At 38.6% G+C, this 25,386-nt stretch overlaps 4 protein-coding genes across 7 annotated transcripts in view; 2 read left to right on the forward strand and 2 right to left on the reverse strand.

The window, feature by feature from the left end:
- Window positions 1-1,103, reverse strand: part of CFAP210 (cilia and flagella associated protein 210) — a 42,665-nt gene extending 41,562 nt beyond the window's left edge. Inside the window, exon 1 of the mRNA XM_025994284.2 lies at window positions 656-1,103. Within this exon, the coding sequence (XP_025850069.2) occupies window positions 656-1,103 (448 nt within the window). The remainder of the gene's footprint in view (window positions 1-655) is intronic.
- KLHL23 (kelch like family member 23) overlaps window positions 921-25,386 on the forward strand; it is a 40,819-nt gene continuing 16,353 nt past the window's right edge. The window contains exons 1-3 of one of the 3 annotated variants that reach the window (XM_072751881.1): window positions 921-1,150; window positions 1,676-1,709; window positions 4,288-4,462. Coding sequence is in view for 1 of the 3 variants with exons in the window: in XM_072751879.1 (XP_072607980.1) it covers window positions 1,688-1,709 (22 nt within the window). In the remaining 2 variants the exon portion in view is untranslated. Of the gene's footprint in view, window positions 1,151-1,675; window positions 1,710-4,287; window positions 4,463-14,873; window positions 14,967-25,386 lie in introns of those variants that run through there. The other 2 variants (XM_072751879.1, XM_072751880.1) reach the window with 2 other exon arrangements.
- Window positions 1,052-7,734, forward strand: PHOSPHO2 (phosphatase, orphan 2). Of its 2 annotated transcripts, XM_025994086.2 has the most exons (3): window positions 1,052-1,150; window positions 1,676-1,709; window positions 6,975-7,734. In XM_025994086.2, exon 3 carries the CDS (start codon window positions 7,001-7,003, stop codon window positions 7,724-7,726), a length of 726 nt encoding a protein of 241 aa, XP_025849871.1. In that variant the 5' UTR covers window positions 1,052-1,150; window positions 1,676-1,709; window positions 6,975-7,000; the 3' UTR covers window positions 7,727-7,734. The 2 variants fall into 2 exon arrangements, with proteins under 2 accessions (XP_025849871.1, XP_072607985.1); XM_072751884.1 differs by lacking the exons at window positions 1,052-1,150; window positions 1,676-1,709 and adding an exon at window positions 4,324-4,462.
- Window positions 3,234-3,484, reverse strand: LOC112916430 (large ribosomal subunit protein eL39). Its single transcript, XM_025994087.2, has one exon. The coding sequence runs from the start codon at window positions 3,482-3,484 to the stop codon at window positions 3,329-3,331; it is 156 nt and encodes a 51-aa protein (XP_025849872.1). The 3' UTR covers window positions 3,234-3,328.

Here is a 25,386-nt window from a genome sequence, read left to right on the forward strand (position 1 = left end):
AGGCAGGCGCCAAACCGCTGCGCCACCCAGGGATCCCTAAAGAGTTCTTTAGATGTCCCCTTAGGCTACTTCTATTCAAAAATCAAATTTTTATAGAAGGTCATCTAGGTTACAATACCTAAGTAGCATTATTTTTTATACTCCTTCACTTTAGAGATGAGGAAATTGAGGCATTTCCCAACCAAAAAAAAAAAAAAAAAAAAAGAAAGAAAGAAGGAAAAGAAAAAAGAAAGAAAGAAAAAGAAAAAAGTGATTTCCATTAGAGACGTTCCTAAGGGCACAGTAGGTTCACAGCACAGACAAGACTCTAGTGAAGTCATTGATATTTCCAAAAGATATTCCAAGTCACTCACGAATAACAAAAGCTTAAGGAAATTCAGCGAACACAGCACTCTTGGAGCTGCCACTGCACACCTTGAGGCTGGTCACCTAGGACTCACCTCTGACTCATCTTTTCTCCCCTCCTATTTGTGTGAACGTTTCCCACCTGCCCATTCATCTGAAGGCAAACCTGTGCATTTACTCAGAGCCCAACGATGCCCATGGGGCTGCTTTCGAGTTGGTGGAGCCCTTCTCAGAGAGTAACCAGAACTCCCATTTGGCCCCCCTGCCTCTTACCCACCCCCCCGGGCCTGGATCGGCCAGGTCAGCTCACCTGTGTTTTTCCTCGCCCTCCCTACACCTCCACAGCGCCTTCCAAACCGCGCCAGCATCTCTGACGAGGCGTCGGGCACTCTGAGATTCTGCAAGGCGACGCCGACTCGGAGCGAGCAGGTCCCCAGCGGGTCGAATGTTTGCCGACGCGCGCAGTCGCTTAGCAACGCCGCCGGAAGTGACGGCAGCCGCCGCCGAGGAACGGCGAACGCGCCGCAGCGGGGCCGTCGGGCTGGGAAAGCGGGACTGCGCCTGCGCGGGAAGTCGTGCGCCGGCGCGCGCGTCGGGTGTCCCTCAGGGGCAGGCTCCGGAACGAGGTCGGAGCGCGGAGCCTGCGGGAGCGGCCCCGGGGCCAGGACGGCTGCCGACGCGTGGTCCGGGTCCGTGAGGAGCCCTGGGGGCCCGGCCCGGCGCTCCCATCCTCGTCCACCGGGCTCCTCACGGGGCATGACCCCCAGCGAGGTGCCTGCGCCTACGTCCGGGGCGGACCCTGCAGGTGTGTGGGAGAGCGAGGCCTGACTCGGTGTGTGCGGCCCACAGACCTGCTCGCGGGGGGGAGCTGGAGGGCAGAGGCCCCCCTGCCGTGGAAACGCCGAGGTTAATGGACAGAGAAATCGGTTTTTAAATACTTTGGTTTCTAAACCATGATCCAGGCTAGATGAAGCTTATATTTAAAAAAAAAAAAAAAAAAAACTTGGATATTGTCCCAGAACATTCATGTTAGGACCCTTAAGGCGTTTTAAATTGCTTTGTAAATGCAGTATAGTAAAATGAAGGTATTTGTGGGACAAGTCAGACCACTGAGAACACAAAAATCTGTTAAAAGTGGATGCAGTCTTGGTTTCAAAAGACGCCCCCCTTTCTGACACATCGAAGTACAAATTTTTTTTTTTTTTTTTAATCAGTTAGTTGGCTAGGGCACCTACACATTAGGCACCAAACTAGAGTCGCTCAAAATGAAAGGAGGTAACGATTTTTAATCACTAAAGTTCTAACACATAGTTGTGCTATTTTTCTTCAGGTTTTCTATCAGATGTTCCACCGTAATAATGCTGGTAAGTATGAAAGGACTAACAAAATATTTGTTGACGTAAGTTAGCTTATGCACATTGGTGAGGGTTTTTTTTTTTTTTTTTTTTTTTGGAAGCATAGTTTTATTTTTATTTTATTCTTAAAAATTTTTTTTTAAAGATTTTTATTTATTTATTCCTGAGAGAGAGAGGCAGAGACACACGCAGAGGGAGAAGCAGGCTCCACGCAGTGAGCCCAACGTGGGACTCGATCTCCAGAGTCACGCCCTGGGCTGAAGGCTGGCGCTAAACCGTTGAGCCACTGGGGCTGCCCAGAAGCATAGTTTTAAAAGTGTCAAGAGCTCGGGAAGGGCCAGAGATTTTATACTACTTGCACGCTAACAATTTAGCTTGCCACAGTTTTGTGGAAGACGCAGAAATAAATGAAATAGAGCCATGACACTGGACAAAATCTCAGCAGTTTTGCCCCGCTTGCCACCTGGTGATGAAAGGATCAGAAGTCACCTGCACGTGGAGTGTGTTGCAATACTTCACAGGAATCTTGAGCTTAGGGAACCTTAATCTATTCTACTGGACAATAAGCATGCCTTTCGGGGCTTTTCACTACACGTAGGTTGAGACAATAGCCCAGAGCATAGAGCAGTGAATGGCTTGCTTGTAAAGCATGAAGAACCAATACAGACCATGGAGAATTACTTCCCAACAAAAATTCACTGGAATTTTAACTAATTAGGTTACAGAAAGTATTGAATCATATAAAATTCAGTCTCAATAATTTGCCAATTTGTCTGATATCATTCGACTTCCAACACCCAGTTCAACTAACCCATGGATGCTTACAGCTAAGTCTAGCTAGAGCTAGTTACTTCTCTCTCTGACTCCACTCCTTTGTTTTATTTTGTTGTGAAGTTAAGGTAGCATTTGCATTTTGATCTGAAACAAGAGTTTAAATTATTCTTTGGAAAAAAATTATTACAAAATCAGTGTAGAAAAAGAATGCACGGCAGTTGAAGCACCCATGATCCTACCACCGTACACAGACATTTTTTAAAACAAAAATGGGATTATACTGTACACACTATTTAGTGATTTACTTGTATAAGTTGTACTAAAGATCTTAGCTTTTATTGTCTAAATAAATATTCCATTACCCGGCTATCACATATCTTTTTTTTTTTTTTTTTAAGATTTTATTTGAGAGAAAGCACATGAGCAGGGGGAGGAGCAGAGAGAGAGACATGCTGACTCCCCGTCAAGACCTGAGCCAAAGGCAGACGCTTAGCAGACAGAGCCACACAGGCATCCCCTAGCCACACTTTAAATACTTCGTTGTCAAGGGCCATTTCTATCACTGCAGAAAGTTCTATCAGACGGTGCTATGTGAGATCTGACAGGAGGGGGAATTCAGTACTTCACAAATCAGGACACAACAGCAGCTCAGCTGAAAGGTCTCACATTTATTACTGAACCAACCTACTGGTATAGAGGCATAGTAACAGAGAAAATCACTCTCTTGATAAGACATGTCTATTGTCCGGGTAGGAAGGATGTTTCCATATTGATAAGATAGGAACATGTGATCTCCATGTGGCTTAAATATGTGTGCCAATTATGTTTGCTATTTCATGATGTGCAATGCTTCCTCACAGACCCAGTTTGGTTCTTCTCCAGTGTCTCCTCTTGGAATTGTACCTGATTTTATTACCAGTTTTCATCCGAATCCACTGGGGAATAGGACGATTCTGCTTTTGTTTCTTGGCCAGGAATCGCTTGATTCTGAAAGTCTTGTGAGAAGACATAGCGATCACAGTCAACCACACGCCCGCATATCTTATTTAACCAGTCCCCAGTTCTTGGATATATGTGCAGTTTCCAGTTTTCATTATTGTAAAAAATACAGGTTATGTTTATATATATAAATGTTATGTTTATAGATATATAAAAACATTGCAGAGATGGCAAATATATACTGCTCATGCTTTTGGAGAGAATAATTAATAACTGCTTTTGGAATTTTAACAAACTGGATTCAAAAATAGATTCACTTTTTTTTTTTTTTAGATTCACATTCTTTAAACTTTTGTGCACATCCTTAAGTTTTGGAGACATTTTTATTAAAGTATAGCACTAGGGGGGATCCCTGGGTGGCGCAGCAGTTTGGCGCCTGCCTTTGGCCCAGGGCGCGATCCTGGAGACCCGGGATCGAATCCCACGTCAGGCTCCCGGTGCATGGAGCCTGCTTCTCCTTCTGCCTGTGTCTCTGCCTCTCTCTCTCTCTCTCTCTCTCTCTCTCTGTGTGTGATTATCATAAATAACTAAAAAATAAAGTATAGCACTAATCTTTAAAAGTTTATTGACAATAGAATGTAGTACTTATCTATTATTTAACAAGTAAAAAGGAAAAATGGAACCTGGAAATCTTAACATAATCAGCCTAACACTTGTGACTTTATCCACCGGATTAAAATGTATATTCATTGTAATCTTTGTTTAATCAAGATTTTGTTTCTCCCATTGCCAATAAGTGCCTTTCTAATGTAAGAGAAAACAGCGTAATTAGAAAACATAAATTTAAAAATATCTTAAATACTTTTAATTTTAGGAGTTAAGAAGTCTCCGTTTCTTTGCTCCAAACCAGAAGACTTTGTTTCCTGCATATAGAGTAGGAGTAATGTTGGTTAGAAACTGGCTGGTGTTTAAAGGTGAAGATTGTCTTGACTGTTTAACCTAAGCCCTATTCTGAAGTAAAAATAATTGTCTTGGAAATACTAAATTGGGTAAGTTGTTGTGGTTTTTTTTTTGTTTTTTTTTTTTTTTTTGGTAAATATTTTTAATAAAGGTTTATGTTGAATGGTGACAAAAAACTACTAGAAAAAGATCTGAAATTTTAAAAAGTATATTTTCAGATAGAAATTAATACTCAACAGCAGAATTATGTTAACTTCAGGTTTATGATATATCTTATTATTTTGAGGTTAATAAATAGTTCCGGAATTTGGGCAACTTTTGGTTCATTTTGGTATCAGCCTGAGACAGTTTTCAACCAGCGAGTTACATTTAAAAATTTTTTTTAATTTTGTATAAATTCAGAATACTTGAAAAGCATGTGTAATTTAAAGTGTGCCTAGAGTGCAATACTAATGTGTTTGTCAACTATGCTTATTGCTATTTGTTACACTGTTTTTAGGACAGTGAATTCTGCACTTAAATTTCTAGGAGCCAGTTAGAATAGCTGGATTAGATAGAGTACAAGGATCCAGAGTATCAGAATATTATGTACTGTGTGTCTAAATTAACAAAACAAGAGATATCCTCCTAGGTTAATCTCCAGATAGTCTAAATTGAGAGACATAGAATACTAACTCTTGTATGAGTGAACAAGCTCTATTCTCCATTTCACCTCCTGGATGTCTACTCACCTACTGGATAAACCAACTGACTGAGCCACCCAGATCCCCCTACCTAGTATTTATTTTAAACTGATTAATAGGGACGCCTGGGTGGCTCAGCGGTTGAGGATCTGCCTCTGGCTCGGCATGATCCCCGGGTCCTGGGATCGAGTCCCACATCAGACTGCCTATTAGGAGCCTGCATCTCCTTCTGCCTGTGCCTCTCTCTGTGTATCTCTCATGAATAAATGAATTTAAAAATCTTAAGAAAACAAATAAACTGATTAATAAGTGGGACACCTGGCTGGCTCATTTGGAGGAGCATGAGACTCTTGATTTCAGAGTTGTGAGTGTGAGCCCCATGTTGGGTGTTGAGATTTCAAAAAAAATAAACTTAAAAAAAAATAAAGAGATTAATAAACTTTAAATGTTTTATTTCTTAGACACTAGAGTATGGTACTTTAAGCCTGAACTTTGGAGTCAAGTGTACCTGAGTCCAAACTCCAGCTTTTCCATTTAACTAATACTTAACCAACTTAACTCATACTTAGGCTTTGGCTTATGTATCTTTAAGATGATGGTAATACTTTCTACTTGATAGGGTTATGAAGTTAAGTGAGATGATGAAATTGTAAAGTTCTTAGTCTAGTGCCTGGTATATCATGATATTTTTAAAAGTGTTAGTTACTCTTTAAAAAAAGATTTTTTTGTTGTTTACACACAGTAATTATAGCTTCTCTTGGGTTTCTTTATAATGTCTTTTTTGCAGATGGATAATTTTTATTCATAGCATCTGTTGACCAGTTTAGTTTTTCTTTTTCTCAAGGAAAAACTAAGGTCATTTATAAGAGGGTCACTTATATTTAATGACCTTCATTATCATTTAATGAAAACAAAGAATTAAGTAATTGTCATATAAGCAATGTGACTTTTCACACATACCCAGATTATTTGGTACTCCAGAGCTGAACTATCTTAGAAAATAAAAATAAATTTGAAAATTGTTAACAAAAGTTACTTATAGTCTGGAAGGATGGAACTGGTGCCAAGTTTAAGTAATTTGTTTAGAATTTCAAATACACCATAAGCAACCATTTAGTTGTAACACTGGCATTAATGATTTCAAGCTAAATACCTTTTTAGGAAGATTATTCAAATTTTGTAAGATTTCATAGTGTTAAATTTGGTAGAATTGGGATCCCTGGGTGGCGCAGCGGTTTGGCGCCTGCCTTTGGCCCAGGGCGCGATCCTGAAGACCCGGGATCGAATCCCACGTCGGGCTCCCGGTGCATGGAGCCTGCTTCTCCCTCTGCCTGTGTCTCTGCCTCTCTCTCTCTCTCTCTCTGTGTGACTATCATAAATAATTTTTAAAAAATGTTTAAAAAAATTTTTTGGTAGAATTTAGGTCAGTATACAGAGGATTTATTTTATATTATACATAGCCTGTTAGTTTATATGTGGATTATTGTAAATATTTTAAACTAATAAATTTGTGATTGATAATTTAAAGAAAATAAGAATGATTAGCCAGGCTACTTTTTTCTGTCATGTTTTATAATTTTTCTAAATTAGACTGTAAGGGAATAATTATTTCACTACTCTCATTGGCTTAATCTGTAGTTTAATTCTGAGTGCTCAAAGAATCATCCTCACAGGAACACAGTGATACTGTGAATATCCTTTTGGATATTCTATTTCCATTTATTTAAAATACTCAAATATGAACTTTGCTTCTTAGGAAAAAGTAATTAAATGGTGGTCTTAAATGCTTAATCATTTTAACTTTTTTATATTAGGCCTTTATTTTAGCAGATTAACACTCAGCAATGTTTGTTAAATAAGTGTAATAGCTAGATATGTAAAACAGTATGTTTAGGAAACAATATTTCTTCTTTTTCAGGGTAACCCAGATTTGCTTTTGGAACCATGAAAATTTTGCTCGTTTTTGACTTTGACAATACAATCATAGATGATAATAGTGACACCTGGATTATACAGTGTGCTCCAGAGAAAAAGCTTCCTATTGAACTACAAAATTCTTATAAGAAAGGATTTTGGACAGAATTTATGGGCAGAGTCTTTAAGTATTTGGGAGATAGAGGTGTAAGAGAAGATGAAATGAAAAGAGCAGTGACATCAATGCCTTTCACTCTAGGGATGGTGGAACTTTTGAACTTTATAAGAAGGAACAAGGATAAATTTGACTGCATCATTATTTCAGATTCAAATTCAGTCTTCATAGATTGGGTTTTAGAAGCTACCAGTTTTCATGATGTGTTTGATAAAGTATTTACAAATCCCGCAGCTTTTGATAGCAATGGTCATCTCACTGTGGAAAATTATCATGCTCATTCTTGCAACAGGTGCCCAAAAAACCTTTGCAAAAATGTAGTTTTGGTAGAATTTGTAGATAAGCAGTTACAACAGGGAATAGATTATACACGAATTGTTTATATAGGTGATGGTGGAAATGATGTCTGCCCAGTAACTTTTTTGAAGAAGAATGATGTTGCCATGCCACGGAAAGGTTATACTTTACAGAAAACTCTTTCCAGAATGTCTCAAAATCTTGAACCTATGGAATCTTCTGTTCTAGTTTGGTCCTCAGGTGTTGAAATAATTTCTCATTTACAATTTCTAATAAATGAGTAACATGCCAACAAGGAGTAATATGGTGTGTATCGGTTAAGGTTAGGTACAGCAACATAAAACTAAAACCCCAAATGCCAGTGGATTTTTTTTTTTAAGTTTTTTTTTTTTTTTCCCCTCTCACTTAAAAGAATTTCAGAGGTAAGTATCACAAGGCTGCTGTGGTGCTCTAGCAACCTCAGCACTTGGCTTCTATCTCACATTCCAAGATTGCTGCTCAAGCTCTTTCCCTTACATCAACACTAGCCAGCAAAGGAGAGGGCAGTAAGTGAGAAGTTTGCACCCTCACTTAATTTCCTTTGGCCAAAGCTTAGTCATGGTCACCCCATCTAATGGTGAGGAAGGATGAAAAATACAATTTTTATTCCAGATGATCATATGCCTGGGGAAAATTTGAGGGGAAAAGGAGTACTGGATTGAGGTGGATGCAATTAGTGCCTCTGCCAAATGTGGTTGATAGATTGTATTTTTTGAATTTATTCCCAAGAGAGTAGTCATATATTATACTTTCTTAGATGCTTATTTCAAAAGCATATCTAGTAGTTACAGATCTTAAAAACAAACCTGATACTTTATTCACATAAGAATAAAAGATTCCCCAATATATATAATGTCCTATTTTCAAATAGGTATTTTTTTTAAAGATTTATTTATATTTATTTGAGAGAGAGCATGAACAGGGGAAGAACAGAGAAAGAATCCTTGAGCAGATTACCCACTTAGTGCCAGTCAGGACCCTGACATCATGACCTGAGCCAAAACCAAGAGTCAGTCACTCAACCAACTGAGCCACCCAGGCACCCCCTAAGTCAGGATTTTATAGATAGGGATGAAGTATCTATCTCTGAAGTTTTTGTGATTTTCCTTTTTAAAATGAAGTAACAGCATTCTTCAAATATTTTAAATTTATGTCAGCATCACAGACTATAATCCCAGTATCCGTTTAGTCAGTATGTTATTTCTATTTAGCAACATAGGGCTTGAACTCACAACTCTAAGATTGAGACCTGATCTCAGCGATCAAGAGTCAGAGCTTAACTGAGCCAAACAGGAGCCCCATTTTGTTGTTTTTCTTTTTATTCAATTGAAGTTTAGTTGATACTGGGTTACATTAGTTTCGGGTGTACAACATAGTGATTGGACAAGTTTATATGTTACGTGTTTATACATCATGCTGTGTTCACCACAAGTGTAACTCCCATCAGTCACCATGTAAGGCTGTTACAGTACTGTTGACTATGTTCCCTATGCTGTACCTCTCATCCTGTGAGTTAACTCATTCCATTACTGGAAGCCTGTATCTCCCACTCCTCTTCACCCGTTTCCCTTTCCCTCCACCCTCCACCCCTCTGGCAACCATGGGTTTATTCTCTATATGGGTGTCTTTCTGCTTTCTTTGTTTTATTTTTCAGACTACACATATAAGTGAAATCATATGTTATATGTCTTTCCCTGACTTATTTCACTTAGCTTAATGACCTCTAGATCCACCCATGTTGTTGCGCATGGCAAGCTCCCATTCTTTTTTTGTGGCCGAGTAATATTCCAGTGTGTGTGTACACATCATATCTTCTTTAAGAATTCATCCATGATAGACACTTAGGTTGCTTCTGGCTATTATAAATAATACTGCAATAAACACTGGGATGCATATATCTTTTCGAATTAGTGTTTCTGTTTTCTTTTGGTAAATACCCCATAGTGGAATTACTAGATCATATAGTATTTGTATTTTTTTTTTATTGAATCTCCATACTGTTTTCCATGGTGGCTGTGCCAATTTACATTCCCACCAGTAGTACATGAGGGTTCCTTTTTCCTCATATTCTTGCCAACACTTATTATTTATCTTTTTGTTACTAGCCATTCTGACAGGTGTAAGGTAGTATCTCACTGTGCTTTTTTTTTTAAATATTTTATTTTTTTAATTTTTTTTTAATTTTTATTTATTTATGATAGTCACAGAGAGAGAGAGAGAGGCAGAGACACAGGCAGAGGGAGAAGCAGGCTCCATGCACCGGGAGCCCGATGTGGGATTCGATCCCGGGTCTCCAGGATCGCGCCCTGGGCCAAAGGCAGGCACCAAACCGCTGCGCCACCCAGGGATCCCCTCTCACTGTGCTTTTGATTTGTATTTCCCTGATAATTAGTGGTGTTCAGCATCTTTTCATGTGTCTCTAAGCCATCTATGTATCTTTTTTGGAAAAATGTTGATTCAGGTGCTCTGCACATTTTTTTTTTTTTTTTGCCCATTTTTTAAATTAGGTCTTTCCTTTGGTGTTGACTTGTAAAAGTTCCTTATATATGTTGGATATTAACCCCTTATTGGATATATCATTTGTAAATATCTTTTCCCATTTATAGTAGTTTGACTTTTTGTTTTGTTGATGGTTCTCTTTGCTGTGCAAAAAACTTTTTAAAATTTTGATGTAGTCCTAATAGTTTTTGTTTTTGTCTCCTTTGCCTAAGGAGATATATCAGGAAAAATGTTTCTAAGGCCAATGTCAAAGAGATTACTGCCCATGATTTCTTCTAGGGCTTTTATGGGTTCAAATCTCACATTTAGGTCTTTAATCCATTTTGAATTTATTTTTGTGTATGGTGTAAGAGTCTGGTTTTATTCTTTTGCACATAGCTGTCCAGCTTTCCCAGCACCATTTTAAAAATTATTTTTAACTATGAGCCATTTCATTTTTTTCTTTCTTTCTTTCTTTTTCTTTCTTTCTTTCTTTCTTTCTTTCTTTCTTTCTTTCTTTCTTTCTTTCTTTCTTTCTTTCTTTCTTTTCTTCTTTTTTTTGAGAGAGAGGGAGTGGGGAGGGGCAGAGGGAGAGGGAGTCCCAAGCAGCCTCCACACCTGGAGTGGTTCTCAGTGTGGAACTGGATCTCATGATCATGAGATCATGATCTGAGCCAAAATCAAGAGTCAAATGCTTAACTGACTCAGCCACCCAGGCACCCCTTCCTAGCACCATTTATTAAAGAGACTCTTTCTCATTGTATGTTTGCCTCTTTTATTGTAGGTTAATTGGGCACATAAACGTAGGTTTATTTCTGCACTCTGTTCTGTTCCATTGATCTGTGTGCCTATTTTTGTGCCAGTACCATACTGTTTTGATTATTATAGCTTTATAGTATATCCTGAAATCTGGGATTGTGATACTTTTACCTTTGTTCTTTCTCAAGATTAGCAATGCAGACTTGAGTGATACGATATATAACAGTAGGAATACTCAACATTTACAAGACTATTTCATATGAGGATATTGTAAAACATGTTTCATACATAAAACATCAACTGCTCTGAAAATTTTATAATTCTATGCTAATTTCTAGGCTCTCATTTTTTAGGCATGAATTTCCATTTTGTATTGATAGAATTTTCTTTTCATTACAGAAAGCACCAAAAACAGATTTTCCATATAATTTAGTGGGGAAAATTGGTACCATCTATTTTTTTAGGCTAAAAAAGTAAATCTTTGTTTAAATCTTTGTTTCACTGTAATTAATAAATTAGATGACATTGAAAGACATTTATTTTTAGGCATTGAGTAAGGAAATGAAATGAGATTATCTAGGCTATTTAGAGCTCCCAGGTGCTTGGCAGAAGAAGTAGGTCTAATTTTCCTCAAGAGGAAATTAATATCCTGAGTGTGGAGGACAGACTCTAAGGTGGCCCCCATCATGATCCCTATATTCTGGTATTCTGTGTGTGTAGGGGGTGACCTATGATTTGCTTCTAATCAATGGAATACCACAAAGATGATGGGATGTATGTGATAAGGTGACATGATTACATTACATCAGATTGTAATGCTCATCTTGTTAAGGAATTCTCTCCTTTTATTTCTTAAAGATTTATTTATTTATTTGAGAGAGAGAGCATGTGCACAAGCAGGGGAAGGAACAGAGAGAATCGCAAACACTACATATTGAGCCTGGAGCCCAATGTGGGGCTCAATCTCATGACCCTGAGATCCTGATCTGAGCCAAAACCAAGAGTCTAAGGTTTAACTAACTGAGCCTCTTGGGTACCACTATTTTTTAATTCTCTCACTCTTGACTTAAAGAAGCAAGCTTCTGTGTTGTGAACAGGACTTCAGAGAGGGCCGCATGGCAAGCAGTTGAGAGTGGCCTCTGGCTAACAGCAAAAAGTAGGCCCACAGTTCAATAGTCCTTAAGGAACTGCATGCTACAACTATGTGATCTTGAAAGTGGATCCCTTCCTACTGGAACCTCAGCTGAGATTACAGCTCTGGATGACACCTTGACTGGCTTTGTGAGACCCTGGAACAGAAGACCAGTGGAGCTGTGTTTGGACTCATGACCCACAGAGCCTATGAGATAATAAATGTTTGTTGTTTTGAGGTGCTAAATTTGTGGTAATTCTGTTATACAGCCATAGAAAATTAATGCAGTAAGCCTCAAATCTGTAAATAATTTTGCAAGTACCTTGTAGGGCATACAATAAAAAGTAGTCACACCAAAAGACATGAATGATAACCAGCAGAAGCTTCTGTTTAAATAGATCTGCAGGACCACTAGATACTATTTTCAGACATACACTAAACTTTTGAGAATTTTGACAGAACTGAAAATTACATAAACAATATGGAAATACTAGAGCTGAAAATTAACATGACCAAAATTAGAATCTTGGTGAATGGATTTGACAGCGGAACAGGCACAGCTGAAGAGAGAGTTAGTGAATGAGCACAAGTTAGAAGAAAACATCCGGAATGATGTGGAGAAAGACAAAACTATGAAAATACAGAAGAGAAGAAATACGGAAGATAAAGTCTAACAGGAAATTGGTGTCCCAGAAGAAGAGGAGAAAGAACATGAAACATACAGTATTTTAAAAGATAATGGGGGATCCCTGGGTGGTGCAACGGTTTAGCGCCTGCCTTTGGCCCAGGGCGCGATCCTGGAGACCTGGGATCGAATCCCACATCAGGCTCCCGGTGCATGGAGCCTGCTTCTCCCTCTGCCTGTGTCTCTGCTTCTCTCTCTCTCTCACTGTGTGCCTATCATAAATAAAAAAAAATTTTAAAAAATAAAATAAATAAAAGATAATGATGGAGAACTTTACAAAATTGATAAACAGCATCGAAACAAATTCAAGAGTCTTTACAAACCCCAAACAGGCTAGATAAAAGGAAAAACCACGTGGAATCACACCACTGTAAAACTACTGATAACCAAAGACAGAAAAAGCGTAAAATAATCAGAGGAAAAAAAGACATTGAAAGGAGCAACAATTATACTAAAACCTGGCATTATTTCTTTCTTAAATGTTTGATACAATTCAACAGTGAAACCATCCAGGCCTGGAGTTTTCTTTGTTGGCAGGTCTTTAACTACTTACCCAATTTCTTTCATAGATGCGCAACCATTCAGGTTGTGTCATTTTTCTTGAGTAAATTTTTTTTTTAATTTTATTTATTCATGAGACACAGGCAGAGGGAGAAGCAGGCTCCATGCAGGGAGCCCAAGGTCTCCAGGATCTCCAGCCCAAGCCCGGGTCTCCAGGATCACGCCCTGGACTGAAGGCGGCGCTAAACCACTAAGCCACCCAGGATCCCTTTCTTGAGTAAATTTTGGTCATCTGTTGACTATATCTATTGCTGCATAGCAAATTATGTCAGAATTTAATAGCTTAAAAGTAAGCATCATCTCACAGTTTCTGTGGGTCAGGAATTCAGGAGCACTTAATTGGGTTGTTCAGGATCTTTAATGGGTCAAGATGTCAGCTAGGGTTGTAGTCATGAAAGTTCCACTATGGCTGGAGGACCTGCCTTCAAGGTGGCTTGCTCACATGGCTTTTGGCAGGAGGCTGCAGTCCTCACTGCTTGTTGTCAGGAAGTCTCAATTTGTTGCTGGTTGTTGGCAAAAAGCCTCAATTTCCAACCACTTGGACCTTTCCAAAGAACTGCTTGAGTGTCCCAAAGACTTGGTTTTCTGCCAAGTGAGTGATCCAAGAGAGAGGGCAGAAAGGAAACCACTATGCCTTTGTGACCTAGTCTCAGAAACCAAACACTATCAATTCTATTTATTAAAACAGAACACTGGGATCCCTGGGTGGCGCAGCGGTTTGGCGCCTGCCTTTGGCCCAGGGCGCGATCCTGGAGACCCGGGATCGAATCCCACATCAGGCTCCCGGTGCATGGAGCCTGCTTCTCCCTCTGCCTGTGTCTCTGCCTCTCTCTCTATCTCTCTGTGACTATCGTAAATAAATAAAAATTAAAAAAAAAATTAAAAAAAAAAAAAACAGAACACTAAGTTAAGCCCACATTCACAGGGAGGGGAATTAGACTCCACCTTTGGAGAGGGAGTTAAAGAATGTTGGGTATACTTTGAAACCACAGTAGTTTCTCTCAAGGGCTTTACTTCTTGTAATTTGTGAAACTCGGGGACAAATAGTTTTTTCTAATGTTCCCTTATTAACCTTTTAATTTTTTAAAAAGATTTTATTTATTCATGAGAGAGAGAGAGAGAGGCAGAGGGAGAAGCAGGCTCCATGCAGGGAGCCTGATATGGGACTCAATCCCAGGACTCCAGGATCACACCCTGGGCTGAAGGCAGGTGCTAAACCGCTGAGCCACCCGGGAATCCCTAACCTTTTAATTTTAAAGTGAACATATGTGTACCTATTATTTAGATTTTACCATTAACATTTAATTCTGCTTGTTTTTTTACATATCTATACATCCCTCTATCTAGCTATCTTTTTTTTTCTTTTGCCTTTTTAACATAAGCACCATTCTTCCCTTTGATTTTTTTGTTCCCCAATATGTCAAACCCAGTGCTTGTGTGGATCTGACTGGAATTCAAACAATATTCACTAGATGCCTGTGGCACCTCTCCCACCAGACTGTGACCCCAAAATGTCTCTAAATATTGCCAAATGTCTCCTGGAGAATAAAGCAATTCTTGCTGAAGAACTACTTACTTAATGCTTAAAAGTCGGTATCTTTTATTTGTGGATTAAGTGAGGATATAACAATTGTACAAGCTAAATATTGCTACTCTTAAAGCCACAGATCCAAAATATTTTCCCCGTATAAAAATTTCTTCATCACCAAGTCCATAGCCTTGTTATAGCACATCCACCACCATCTAAGTGTTTAATAATTTTCTTTTTTTACCTAAGCTTCATGTCCAATGTGGAGCCCAATGAGGGGCTTGAACACACGACCCTAAGATAAAGACCTGAGATCAAGAGTCGGATGCTCAACTGACTAAGGTATCCAGGCACCCCTAATAAATATTTTTGATGCCTAATTCAGTCACTTCCTTAGTATGTTAAATATATATTGGATTTCTTTTTTTTGGGGGGGGGAGATTTCTTTTCCTACCCAAGTATTATATGTATTATGGCACATGTCTATTAGTTTAAATCTGCTTTTGTACTACAAGTGTAGTCTTTTGTAGTGCAAGTTATAATTACATCTTTATTCTACCTTCTTTATGTTTCTCTGATATGCCTACATATTTTTCACAATTTTTTAAAGATTTTTTTTATTTTTCTTTAAAGATTTTATTCATTTACTCATGAGAGACAGAGAGAGAGAGAGAAAAGCAGAGACACAGGTGAGGGAGAAGCAGGCTCCATGCAAGGAGCCTGATGTGAGATTCGATTCCGGGACTCCAGGATCATGCCCTGGGCCGAAGGCAGGGGCTAAACTGCTGAGCCACCCAAGGATCCCTTTAAGATTTATTTTCTTATGTTAGATAGAGAGGGGGACGTGAGCAGATTCCCCCCTTAGGCAGGGAGCCCAATGTAGGACTCGATCCCAGGACACTGAGATCATGACCTGAGCCAAAAACAAGAGTCAGAAGCTCAACCATCTGAGCCACCCAGGTGCCCCTGATATACCTATTGATATGCTTTTACAGCATTTTAATTTTTAGCTCCTGATTTATACTACCCCTGCAAAACAGTTGGAAAAGATTTTTTTACAGTCACATAAGCTGCTTCCAGGGACAGCTGATATATCAGTAAGGCTACTGCATGGAGGCACCAGATGGGGTGGAGTAGCTCTGATAATAGTGTGGGATTAGAATGTATAGCCACTTCTTACCCCTATAGTCAGATATGCTCTTTTACAGAAGAGTCCTCTACTGATACAATAACCACACAACACATCTTCAGATGAGACTAATTGTGGGAAATGTATAAACAATAATTGACTAAATTCTTTTACCTAATAACCTATCATTTTGTGCACTCTATTTGATTTCTTTTTTTAGGTGCACAGTGTGATAGTCCTGTTGTAGACAGATTTTTCGATGTGCTTTGTTAAGGGCTCATGGAATAATCTAGGGCAAAAGCTAAATCTAGCCTACTTGTTTATGTCATAAAAACTGATGTCTGTATGATGACTGTTCAAATGGAAACAAAATATTAACATAGATGTTTCCTAACAGAAATTCTTAGAAACTCCCATTGTTTATGGAAAATATTTCTTAGTAAAAAATTAGTTTGTCTTATGTATTTAAATAATAAAATGTCATTTGTGTATCTAAACTAGTAAATAATATTTACAATTAAACTAAATATTGTTTACCTCATAAGATTTTTATAATCAGTGCAAAATGGAAACCTTGATCATTCACATTTTTTTAAAGATTTTATTTATTTATTCATGAGAGATACAGAGAGAGAGAGAGAGAGGCAGAGGGAGAAACAGGCTCCATGCAGGGAACCTGACATCGGACTCGATCCTAGGTCTCCAGGATCATGCCCTGGGCTGAAGGCAGCGCTAAACCACTGAGCCACCCCGGCTACCCAATCATTCACATTTTTAAAAAATTATTTATTTTAGAGAGAAAGAGAACACAAGCAGGGGGGCGGAGGGGGCAGAAAGAAAGGGAGAGAGGAAGAGAAGAGCACAGAGCCCAATGTGGGCCTTGATCTCATGACCCTGAGATCATGACCTGAGCCAAAATCAAGAGTTGGACTCTTAACCACCCAGTCGCCCCTCGTTCACATTTTTCCAACTATTTAGTCATTTTCTGGATTATGTCATATTCATATATAAGAATCACTATTCTTTTCACAAGTTGATCCAAACAATATTTTCTTCTCCTCATTTCAAGGTGAAAGTATGTTCCTTCAGGGATCTATTAACAACCTAGCTCTTGTCACACTTAAATCTAGAAAATCCTATTGCACAATTTTGGAAGCTAAAAATACTTCACTCAACAAATTTTTTTGGCACCTACTATGTCCAACCAAAAACCTGTGGAAGTATAGGACTATCTCTTACAGAGAAAGATACCCTTCCAAGAATTTACAATTTTATTGTAATGTACAATACCAAAGTATGCTTCATAATGCATCTTAGTAATTAGCATAAACTGAAAGTACTTAGATTAAGGAATGACTGAATGACCATATAGCACAGTGTTTTGCACTCCATCAATTGATTAATTTTGGTGGAAGCTTTATGAAGGCAGTAGACTGTAATCCACACCTTAAAAAGTGGAAAGAAGGAGCACCTGGCTGGCTCCGTTGGTAGAGCATATGGCCCTTGATCTTGGGGTCATGTGTTCAAGCCCCAGGTTGGACATAAAGATTACTTTTAAAACATAGAAAGGGGGCAGCCCCGGTGGCGCGGTGGTTTAGCGCTGCCTGCAGCCTAGGGCGTGATCTTGGAGACCCTGGATCGAGTCCCACATCAGGCTTTCTGCATGGAGCCTGCTTCTCCCTCTGCCTGTGTCTCTGCCTCTCTCTCTCTCTCTCTCTCTCTCTCTCTGTGTGTGTCTCTATGAATAAATAAATAAATAATCTTAAAAAAAAAAACCATAGAAAGGGTTTGGAGAGATGGAAAGGATAGAGCTTCCCAGATGAAGGGAATAACTTGAACCAAGATGGGAGTGAGCATAGCATATTCACAAGGCAGTGATGAAGTAGATGGCCTAATAGTTAAAAGTTTAAACTGGGGAGTAGTGGAATCAATTTTATAAGTGGGATTTGGCCAATTTATGGAAGGCTTGAAAGCTAACCACTGGAATTTGAATTTTTTTTTCTGTGAGGCTCTCAAGAGTAAGCAAAGGGAAGTGGTGTTTGGGGAGGATGAAAGGTCTTGTACAGCTTGGGAGGAAACAGGAGAGATGACACAGGCAAGTCTTGCTGTAAGCTAAGTGAGAAATGACAACAACCTGATAGAATTAAAATGAAGGTATAAATCAGATGCTTTGAAAATAAAAAAAGGTCAAACCTTTTAGACCATATGCTAATCCCCACTACTGCGGATTAAGTCACTTATGTAATTTCCTAGAGAACTATGGGCCCTTGAGCCAAGTTTTATTATTTTTTTAAAGATTTTAATTTATTTATTCATGAGAGACACAGAGAGAGGCAGAGACACAGGCAGAGGGAGAAGCAGGCTCTATGCAGGGAACCCTACGTGGGACTTGGTCCCAGATCCCCAGGACCACGCCCTGGGCTGAAGGCGGTGCTAAACTGCTGAGCCACTCGGGCTGCCCAGAGCCAAATTTTAAAACAAAACTCTGAAAGTCTTCCTTTAAATCCATCCATGTTTTCATTTATAGGACAAATATTTATCGAGCACCTGTTACATGCAGACATTATTTTAAAACTACAGAAATGAATTAGAGATAACTATGAACAGACAAAAATCAGTGCTTTCATGGAGCTTACATTCTAGTGTGAGAAATCACACATTAATCTGATAAATAAGCAAATACAGGGGCACCTGGGTGGCTCAGTGGTTAAGCATCTGCCTTTGGCCCAGGTCAGACTCCCAGAGTCCTTGGGTCGAGCCTTGCATGGGGCTGCTTGCTCAGTAGAGAGCCTGCTTCTCCTTTTCCCTCTGCTGCTCCCCCCTGCTTGTGCTCTCTGTTACTCTCTCTCTCTCTCTCTCTGTCAAATTTTTAAAAAATAAGCAAATATATATAATTTTGTAGATGGTAATAAGCACTATGGTTTAAAATAAAGCCAGCAAAGGGGATAGGGAATAGCAAGTGAAGTAGGAGACAATTTTAAATAGGTTGGCAGAAGAAGGCCTCACTTGAGAAGTTGATATTTGGGTAAAAACCTGATGGAGGTAAGTGAGCAGATCATGTAGCAGTAGCTAGGAAAAGCAGCTGTAGGCAAAAGAGCGAGCTAGTAGTGAGGACAGAAGCAATGCTGTTCCTAGTGAAGGCAGAAAGCACAGTTGGGTGTGGGGTCCAGAAGGCCATTATAAGTAATTTGGCTTTTACTAAATGAGGCTGTAATTGGAGAGCTTTAATCTCTGATTTATTTAAGAGTACCAGTTTTTCTTGGTTTATTTGAGCCAATGCTCTTTTTTTTTCCTAGTTACAGAATTGGGTTTCTGTTGCATGTAATTGAAAAAGTTTCTAGTTTATTATACTCTATCGTCTATTAATTTTATCTGGAATTTACCTTTAATGGTGGCACCAAAAACATATTCCCAATAAACTGCTTTTAAGTGACCCTCCACCACAAAGTGGTAGACTAGTTCCTGTTTTGAGTCTTTCATAAGTTTTTTGAACAAGTACCCCCAAACAACTGAAAAATTAAGTACTCACTTCCACATTTTCAGACTGATTTTGAAAACTTTTCATCATAAGTTTAAACATTTGCTAAGCTTGTGATTTCTTTTTTTTTTTTTTTTTAAGATTTTATTTATTTATTTTGAGAGAGAGTGTACGAGCAGGGGGAGGGGCAGATGGAGATAAAATCTGACTCCACTAGGAGTGCAGAGCATAACACAGGGCTGGATCCCATGACCCCAAAATCACCACCTGAGTCAAAATCGTGTTGGCCATTCAACCAACTGAGCCACCTAAGCACTCCCCAAGGCTGTGATTTCTAATATAAAGAATGACTTTTTAAAATTTTTATTTTTAAGTAATCTCTATACCCAATAGGGGGCTGGAACCCACACCCTGAGCTCAAGTCACACACTCCACTGGCTGAGCCAGCCAGGTGCTCCATGAATGACTTTTTAATAAGAGCTTAAATAACTTTTAAATCTATTTAGTCAAAGCTATCTATAGTAATTTGAAACCTACCATCATTCATTTAAAAATACATAAACAAGGGGTGCCTGGCTGGCTCAGTCAGCGGAGCATGCAACTCTTGATCTCGGGATTGTGGGTTTGAATCCCAGGCTGGCTATAGAAATTACAGAATTAATTATAGAATTATAATTAATTATAGAATTAAAAAATAAAATCGTAAAAAATATATATAAGTAAGTTCTTTAACTGTGATTTTAACTGTGATTAGAATTATAATTAATTATAGAATTAAAAAATAAAAAATAATAAAAATAAAAAATAAAATCGTAAAAAATATATATAAGTAAGTTCTTTAACTGTGATTTTTACCTTTTTATTGAAGTTTAGTTGACATACAATGTTACATTAGTTTCAGGCATACAACATAGGGATTGGACAAGTTTATACAATCGCATACATTGTGCCATGCTTAGCACAAATGTAGCTACCATCTGTCAACATACAACCCTATTACAATATCATTGACTATATATCCTTGCTGTAACTTTTATTCAATAGCAGACAATTTTCAAGCTTGTTCTTTTTTCTTCTGGAGCCCATATTTCTGTTCTACTTCTCCCAGAAAATGTCCTGCTGAAAATACAGGCAGTCTTCATTTTACAGAGTGTTATAGGAACATAAAAATGACTATGCAAGATTACTGTGCAAAGGAATGTTAATAATTAGTGGGGAAAAAAAAGAAAAAAGAAAAATAATAATTAGTGGGAAATATTTTAATTTCTTGTCACTTTTAATTTTTTTTTTTTTTTTTTTTTTTAGATTTTATTTACTTGACACAAAAAGAGAGTGCAAGTTAGGGGAGCGGCAGGCTGAGAGGGAGAAGCAGGCTCCCCACCAAGCAAGGAGCCCAATGCCATGCTCAATCTCAGGACCCTGGGATCATGACTAGAGCTGAAGGCAGATGCTTAACCGACTGAGCCACTCAGGGGCCCCAACATTCTTTTTTTTTTTTAAATTCATGAGAGACACAGAGAGAGGTAGAGACATAGGCAGAGGGTGCAGAAGCAGACTCCATGCAAGGAGCCCTATATGGGACTCGATCTGGGGAATCCAGGATCCCACCCTGAGCCAAAAGCAGACACTCAACCTCTGAGCCACCCAGACATCCCTGGGGCCCCAACATTTAAGTATTTTATAAGAACATTAAAAACTGTCTTACTGTCAGTTACAAATGTATAGGAAAATGAAAAATAGTAAGATCAGTATTTCCTTAGTATACTGCAATTAGAAACATTGAGGATGAAAGCATTTCTTTGTAAAAAAGTTTTGCTGAGTAGTTTGAACAGTTCTTGCTTTCTTTTTCCCGTATTACTTACAATACCTGGAGACCAGAATCTTTCTATGCCCTAGTGAACTGTCAAACTTTTTTATAAGTTTGGATTAGCTTCCAACATTTTATCCTTTGCATTCTCTTTTTCTTTTTTTAAGATTTTATTCATTTATTTGAGAGGGAGAGATTGAGAGAAAATGAGAGAAAGCACAAGCAGGAGGGAGAAGCAGACTTCCACTGAGCAGGGAGCCCCACGTGAGGCTCAATCCCAGGGGACTGATGACCTGACTGAAGGCAGATACTTAACCTACTGAGCCACCCAGGAGCCCCTATCCTTTGCATTTTCAGTGTTGTGAAGAGTCTCCATGAGTTCCTTTAATATGAAGTTTTTTGCCCACATCACTTCTTCTGGGACATCTTCATTCTTTTTGTCAACAACCACTTTTTTCACTTAAGTCACTAAGTTGGCCTGCCAGTTTCCACTGGCTGCATATCTGAACTCTCGATTGGTGGCAGTGTCAACATTCCCATGGTCAGCTGTTTCTTCTAGAATTTCATTATATTCAATTCAAATTTCACTTGTGGCATTATCCTTTTTATTCTTTGCTGTGCTTTCATTTCTGCTGACCAATGTCCTCTTTCAATGATCTATTTTTAAAAATATTACATACATTTATCACTGGCAGACAAAGAGGTAAGACAACTACAGACTTTGCTGTCTGCATGTAAACTGAATAACAGATGCACGGTTACCAATCACCAATGACTTTGAAAGAAGAAACATAATAGGCCACTGACCATGATATTCATTTGTTATTTATGTAGTGACTCATGGGATTAAAGAGCTAGTAGTGAAATTTGTTTTGTGCAGTTACAGTTCATATACCATAGTAATTGAAATTTGAACCCTGTTTAGGGGATTGGTATTATTTAAGCCATGGTAATTGAAATTCATGCATGTTGGAACTACTCAAAGAAAGATTGACTATTAAAAAAAAAAAAAGAAAAGAAAGATTGACTATTTACTTTTATACTTGAAAATCTTTTTTTTTTTTTTAATTTTTATTTATTTATGATAGTCACAGAGAGAGAGAGAGAGGCAGAGACACAGGCAGAGGGAGAAGCAGGCTCCATGCACCGGGAGCCCGACATTGGATTCGATCCCGGGTCTCCAGGATCGCGCCCTGGGCCAAAGGCAGGCGCCAAACCGCTGCGCCACCCAGGGATCCCTGAAAATCTTTTGTTAATCATCTCCTTAAACCTGTCTGCAACAAGAATGTACATAATTATTTTTTTTTAAGATTTTATTTATTTATTCATGAGAGACACACACACACACAGAGAGAGAGAGAGAGAGAGAGAGAGGCAGAGGGAGAAGCAGGCTCCATGCAGGGAGCCTGACGTGGGACTTGATCCTAGGTCTCCAGGATCACGCCCTGGACTGAAGGCAGCGCTAAACCACTGAGCCACCTGGGCTGCCCAGAATGTACATAATTAAAATTTAAACCCTTTTATGACCTTGATTCTTAAGTAGTAAAAAAAATTCTGGGCTGATTAACATTACAATTGTTATAATTGATTAAACAACATAAATATGTTTAAATTAAAAGTAAAAATTGCAAAAATTATTTCAATCTGATGAATTGGGCTATTTTCTTTTCACTTAAACCATATGTCTTTAGCTAAGTTCACTTACTGTTCGAATGAGACAGTTTAGATCAATGATATTCCTGATTATCATTTCTATAGATAAAATCCATGAAAAAATGTGTTCACATAGACAAGTAGATGGGAATGAGAGGAATTTTATTATACCAGTACCACTCATTTTGTGGATTCTTTCCAAGATATTTGTCAAAAATGCTCTTTGACTTTTGCTAAAAACAAGGAATTTGAAAACTTCTGACTTAAAAAACTACTTGTTACCCAGTCATTAGAATGTTCATTTTCTTATTTTCCAGGAAGCATACCAAAAAGGCTTTGCCAGATATATCAGCTCCACAGCAGCTATTATACACCTGTGCTTGTTGTATACTGTACAACTCCTAAGGAGTGTTCACATTGCAGTGTACTTGAGGGGAGTGAGCTGGAATTGGGCAGTGCACAACATACAGAGTTGTATGTGGTAGCCTTATAAATTATACCTACTATTTTATACTTAGCAGCAACTTACTTAATCTAGTATGTAAATGAAGTATACAAAAGCTCCTGTATATATCTGTCATTTACACACACTGATAATGATATCACAATCAGCATATCAAACACTTAATGACATAGCAATGCTGAGTGTAAAGATAGATGTACTAATATGGTAAAAACAATAAATAAAATTGTTATTTTTAGGAACCAAGAAAGGGTCTTTTGAAAAGCGAAGTGTGGTGTCAAAAGCCGTCTAATTCCATGCCAAGCTCAATATCTGCCAAGAGTCATTTATATCTCATCTCCATGGTGGCTCTTTATTTCCTTAAGACTTGAATTCACAGATGGCACATGTGTTTTCTTGAACAGTGTCATTAATGTATTTAACTTATGAATGCTAATTATATGTTTCTGTGTGCATCCAATCTATCAGCATTTGCAGTGATCTCTTTGACAAAGCACGTGGTAAAGAGAAGCTCTGCTGGCAGTACCTTCCAGGACCTGCTCTTCCCTTGGCAAGTTGAGGCAGTCTAATATGTACTCCTAGACACTTTTTTTGGCCTTAAAAAAAAATTGAGATATAATTGACATGCAACATATACACTTTAAAAGCAATAATTCACACCAGGGAACATAAGGCAATGGAAGCAAAAAAATTTTTTAAAGATTTATTTATTTATGATAGACATAGAGAGAGGGAGAGGGAGAGAGGCAGAGACACAGGAGGAGGGAGAAGCAGGCTCCATGCCGGGAGCCTGATGTGGGACTCGATCCCGGGACTCCAGGATCACTCCCTGGGCCAAAAGCAGGTGCTAAACTGCTGAGCCACCCAGGGATCCCCCGGAAGCAAAAGTTTTAATTGATCTATACAGCAATCTGAAATAAGTGCACCAATGACAATATAGTGAATTGTATTATTTGATAACAATTTATCGCATGCCATCTTGATTCTAGAAGCCCCTACTCCTGGTTAGGTGGAGTCTATATTTTCTATGCATTAAACTTGGTGTCATAGCCACAAACAGCCATCTGTGATAATTCAGTGACAAACATGGAAAGAATGCCCTATCTTCAATCATGGCCTTGAATGAGCACCAACAATAACATTATCAGTTATGAAGAACAAGCTATCTATAATCACAATTAACTACAAAGTCCATAGTTTTTTTTTTTTTTCAAAGTTCATAGTTTTTTGAAGACAGGCTTAAAAATACTAATTTCCGAATTGAGGTTGTGTGGAGAATTAAATGTAAATATCCTTTCATATATAACATTTATGTTATATAACATACAATAGCTTTCATACATAACATTTATATGCCAAATTCTACGCACTCTCACATTAATAATTTATTGTCTTTCTGATAACCTTATGTGTTTTTTTTTAAGATTTTATTTATTTATTCATGAGAGAGACAGAGAGAGAAAGAGAGGCAGAGACACAGGCAGAGGGAGAAGCAGGCTCCATGCAGGAGCCTGATGTGGGACTCAATCCTGGGACTCCAGGATCATGCCCTGGGCCGAAGGCAGACACTAAACCGCTGAGCCACCCAGGGATCCCCTGATAACCTTATGTTAAGCTGAGAATATTGTGGTATTTTCTGTTTTACATATCAGAAAACTAAGATAGAAATTTAGTAACTTGGTTAAGGCTATGTTACAAAAGTGGCAGAGATGAACCTCAAGCCTGAAACACAATCTCCTACACATTTCTTCTCTACTAAACTGTTTACCAGATGTTGAGATACGGAACCTTTTGTTTTTCTTCCATTTGGGATCCAACATTCATTCTTCTAACTGTGCAAAAGAATTGCTCGATGCCCTTAAATAGAATACAGATTCCTAGGTCTCCACCCAGAGCAGTCTGGATGGTTGTGGTGTTTGTGGGGTGCTGCATTGCTAGAATTCCACATAATTCAATTGAGATTGACCTGTAGAAATTAAACTAAATCACCCAAATGAAAACAACCAGATGCTACTTATTCAGATCTTGGTATAGCAAGAGAGTCAGCCACCATCACTGGCCTTTGGCAGAGGCTCAAAGGCAGGCAGGGGAGTGGGAAAGCTCTATAAACCTGAAGAAAGGGGGGATCCTTGGGTGGCTCAGCGGTTTGGTGCCTGCCCTCAGCCTAGGGGCATGATCCTAGAGTCCCAGGATTGAGTCTCGGGATTGAGTTCCACATCAGGTGTGTCTCTC

The sequence above is a fragment of the Vulpes vulpes genome, chromosome 3, assembly GCF_048418805.1.
Source record: "Vulpes vulpes isolate BD-2025 chromosome 3, VulVul3, whole genome shotgun sequence".
Lineage (NCBI taxonomy): Eukaryota > Metazoa > Chordata > Mammalia > Carnivora > Canidae > Vulpes > Vulpes vulpes.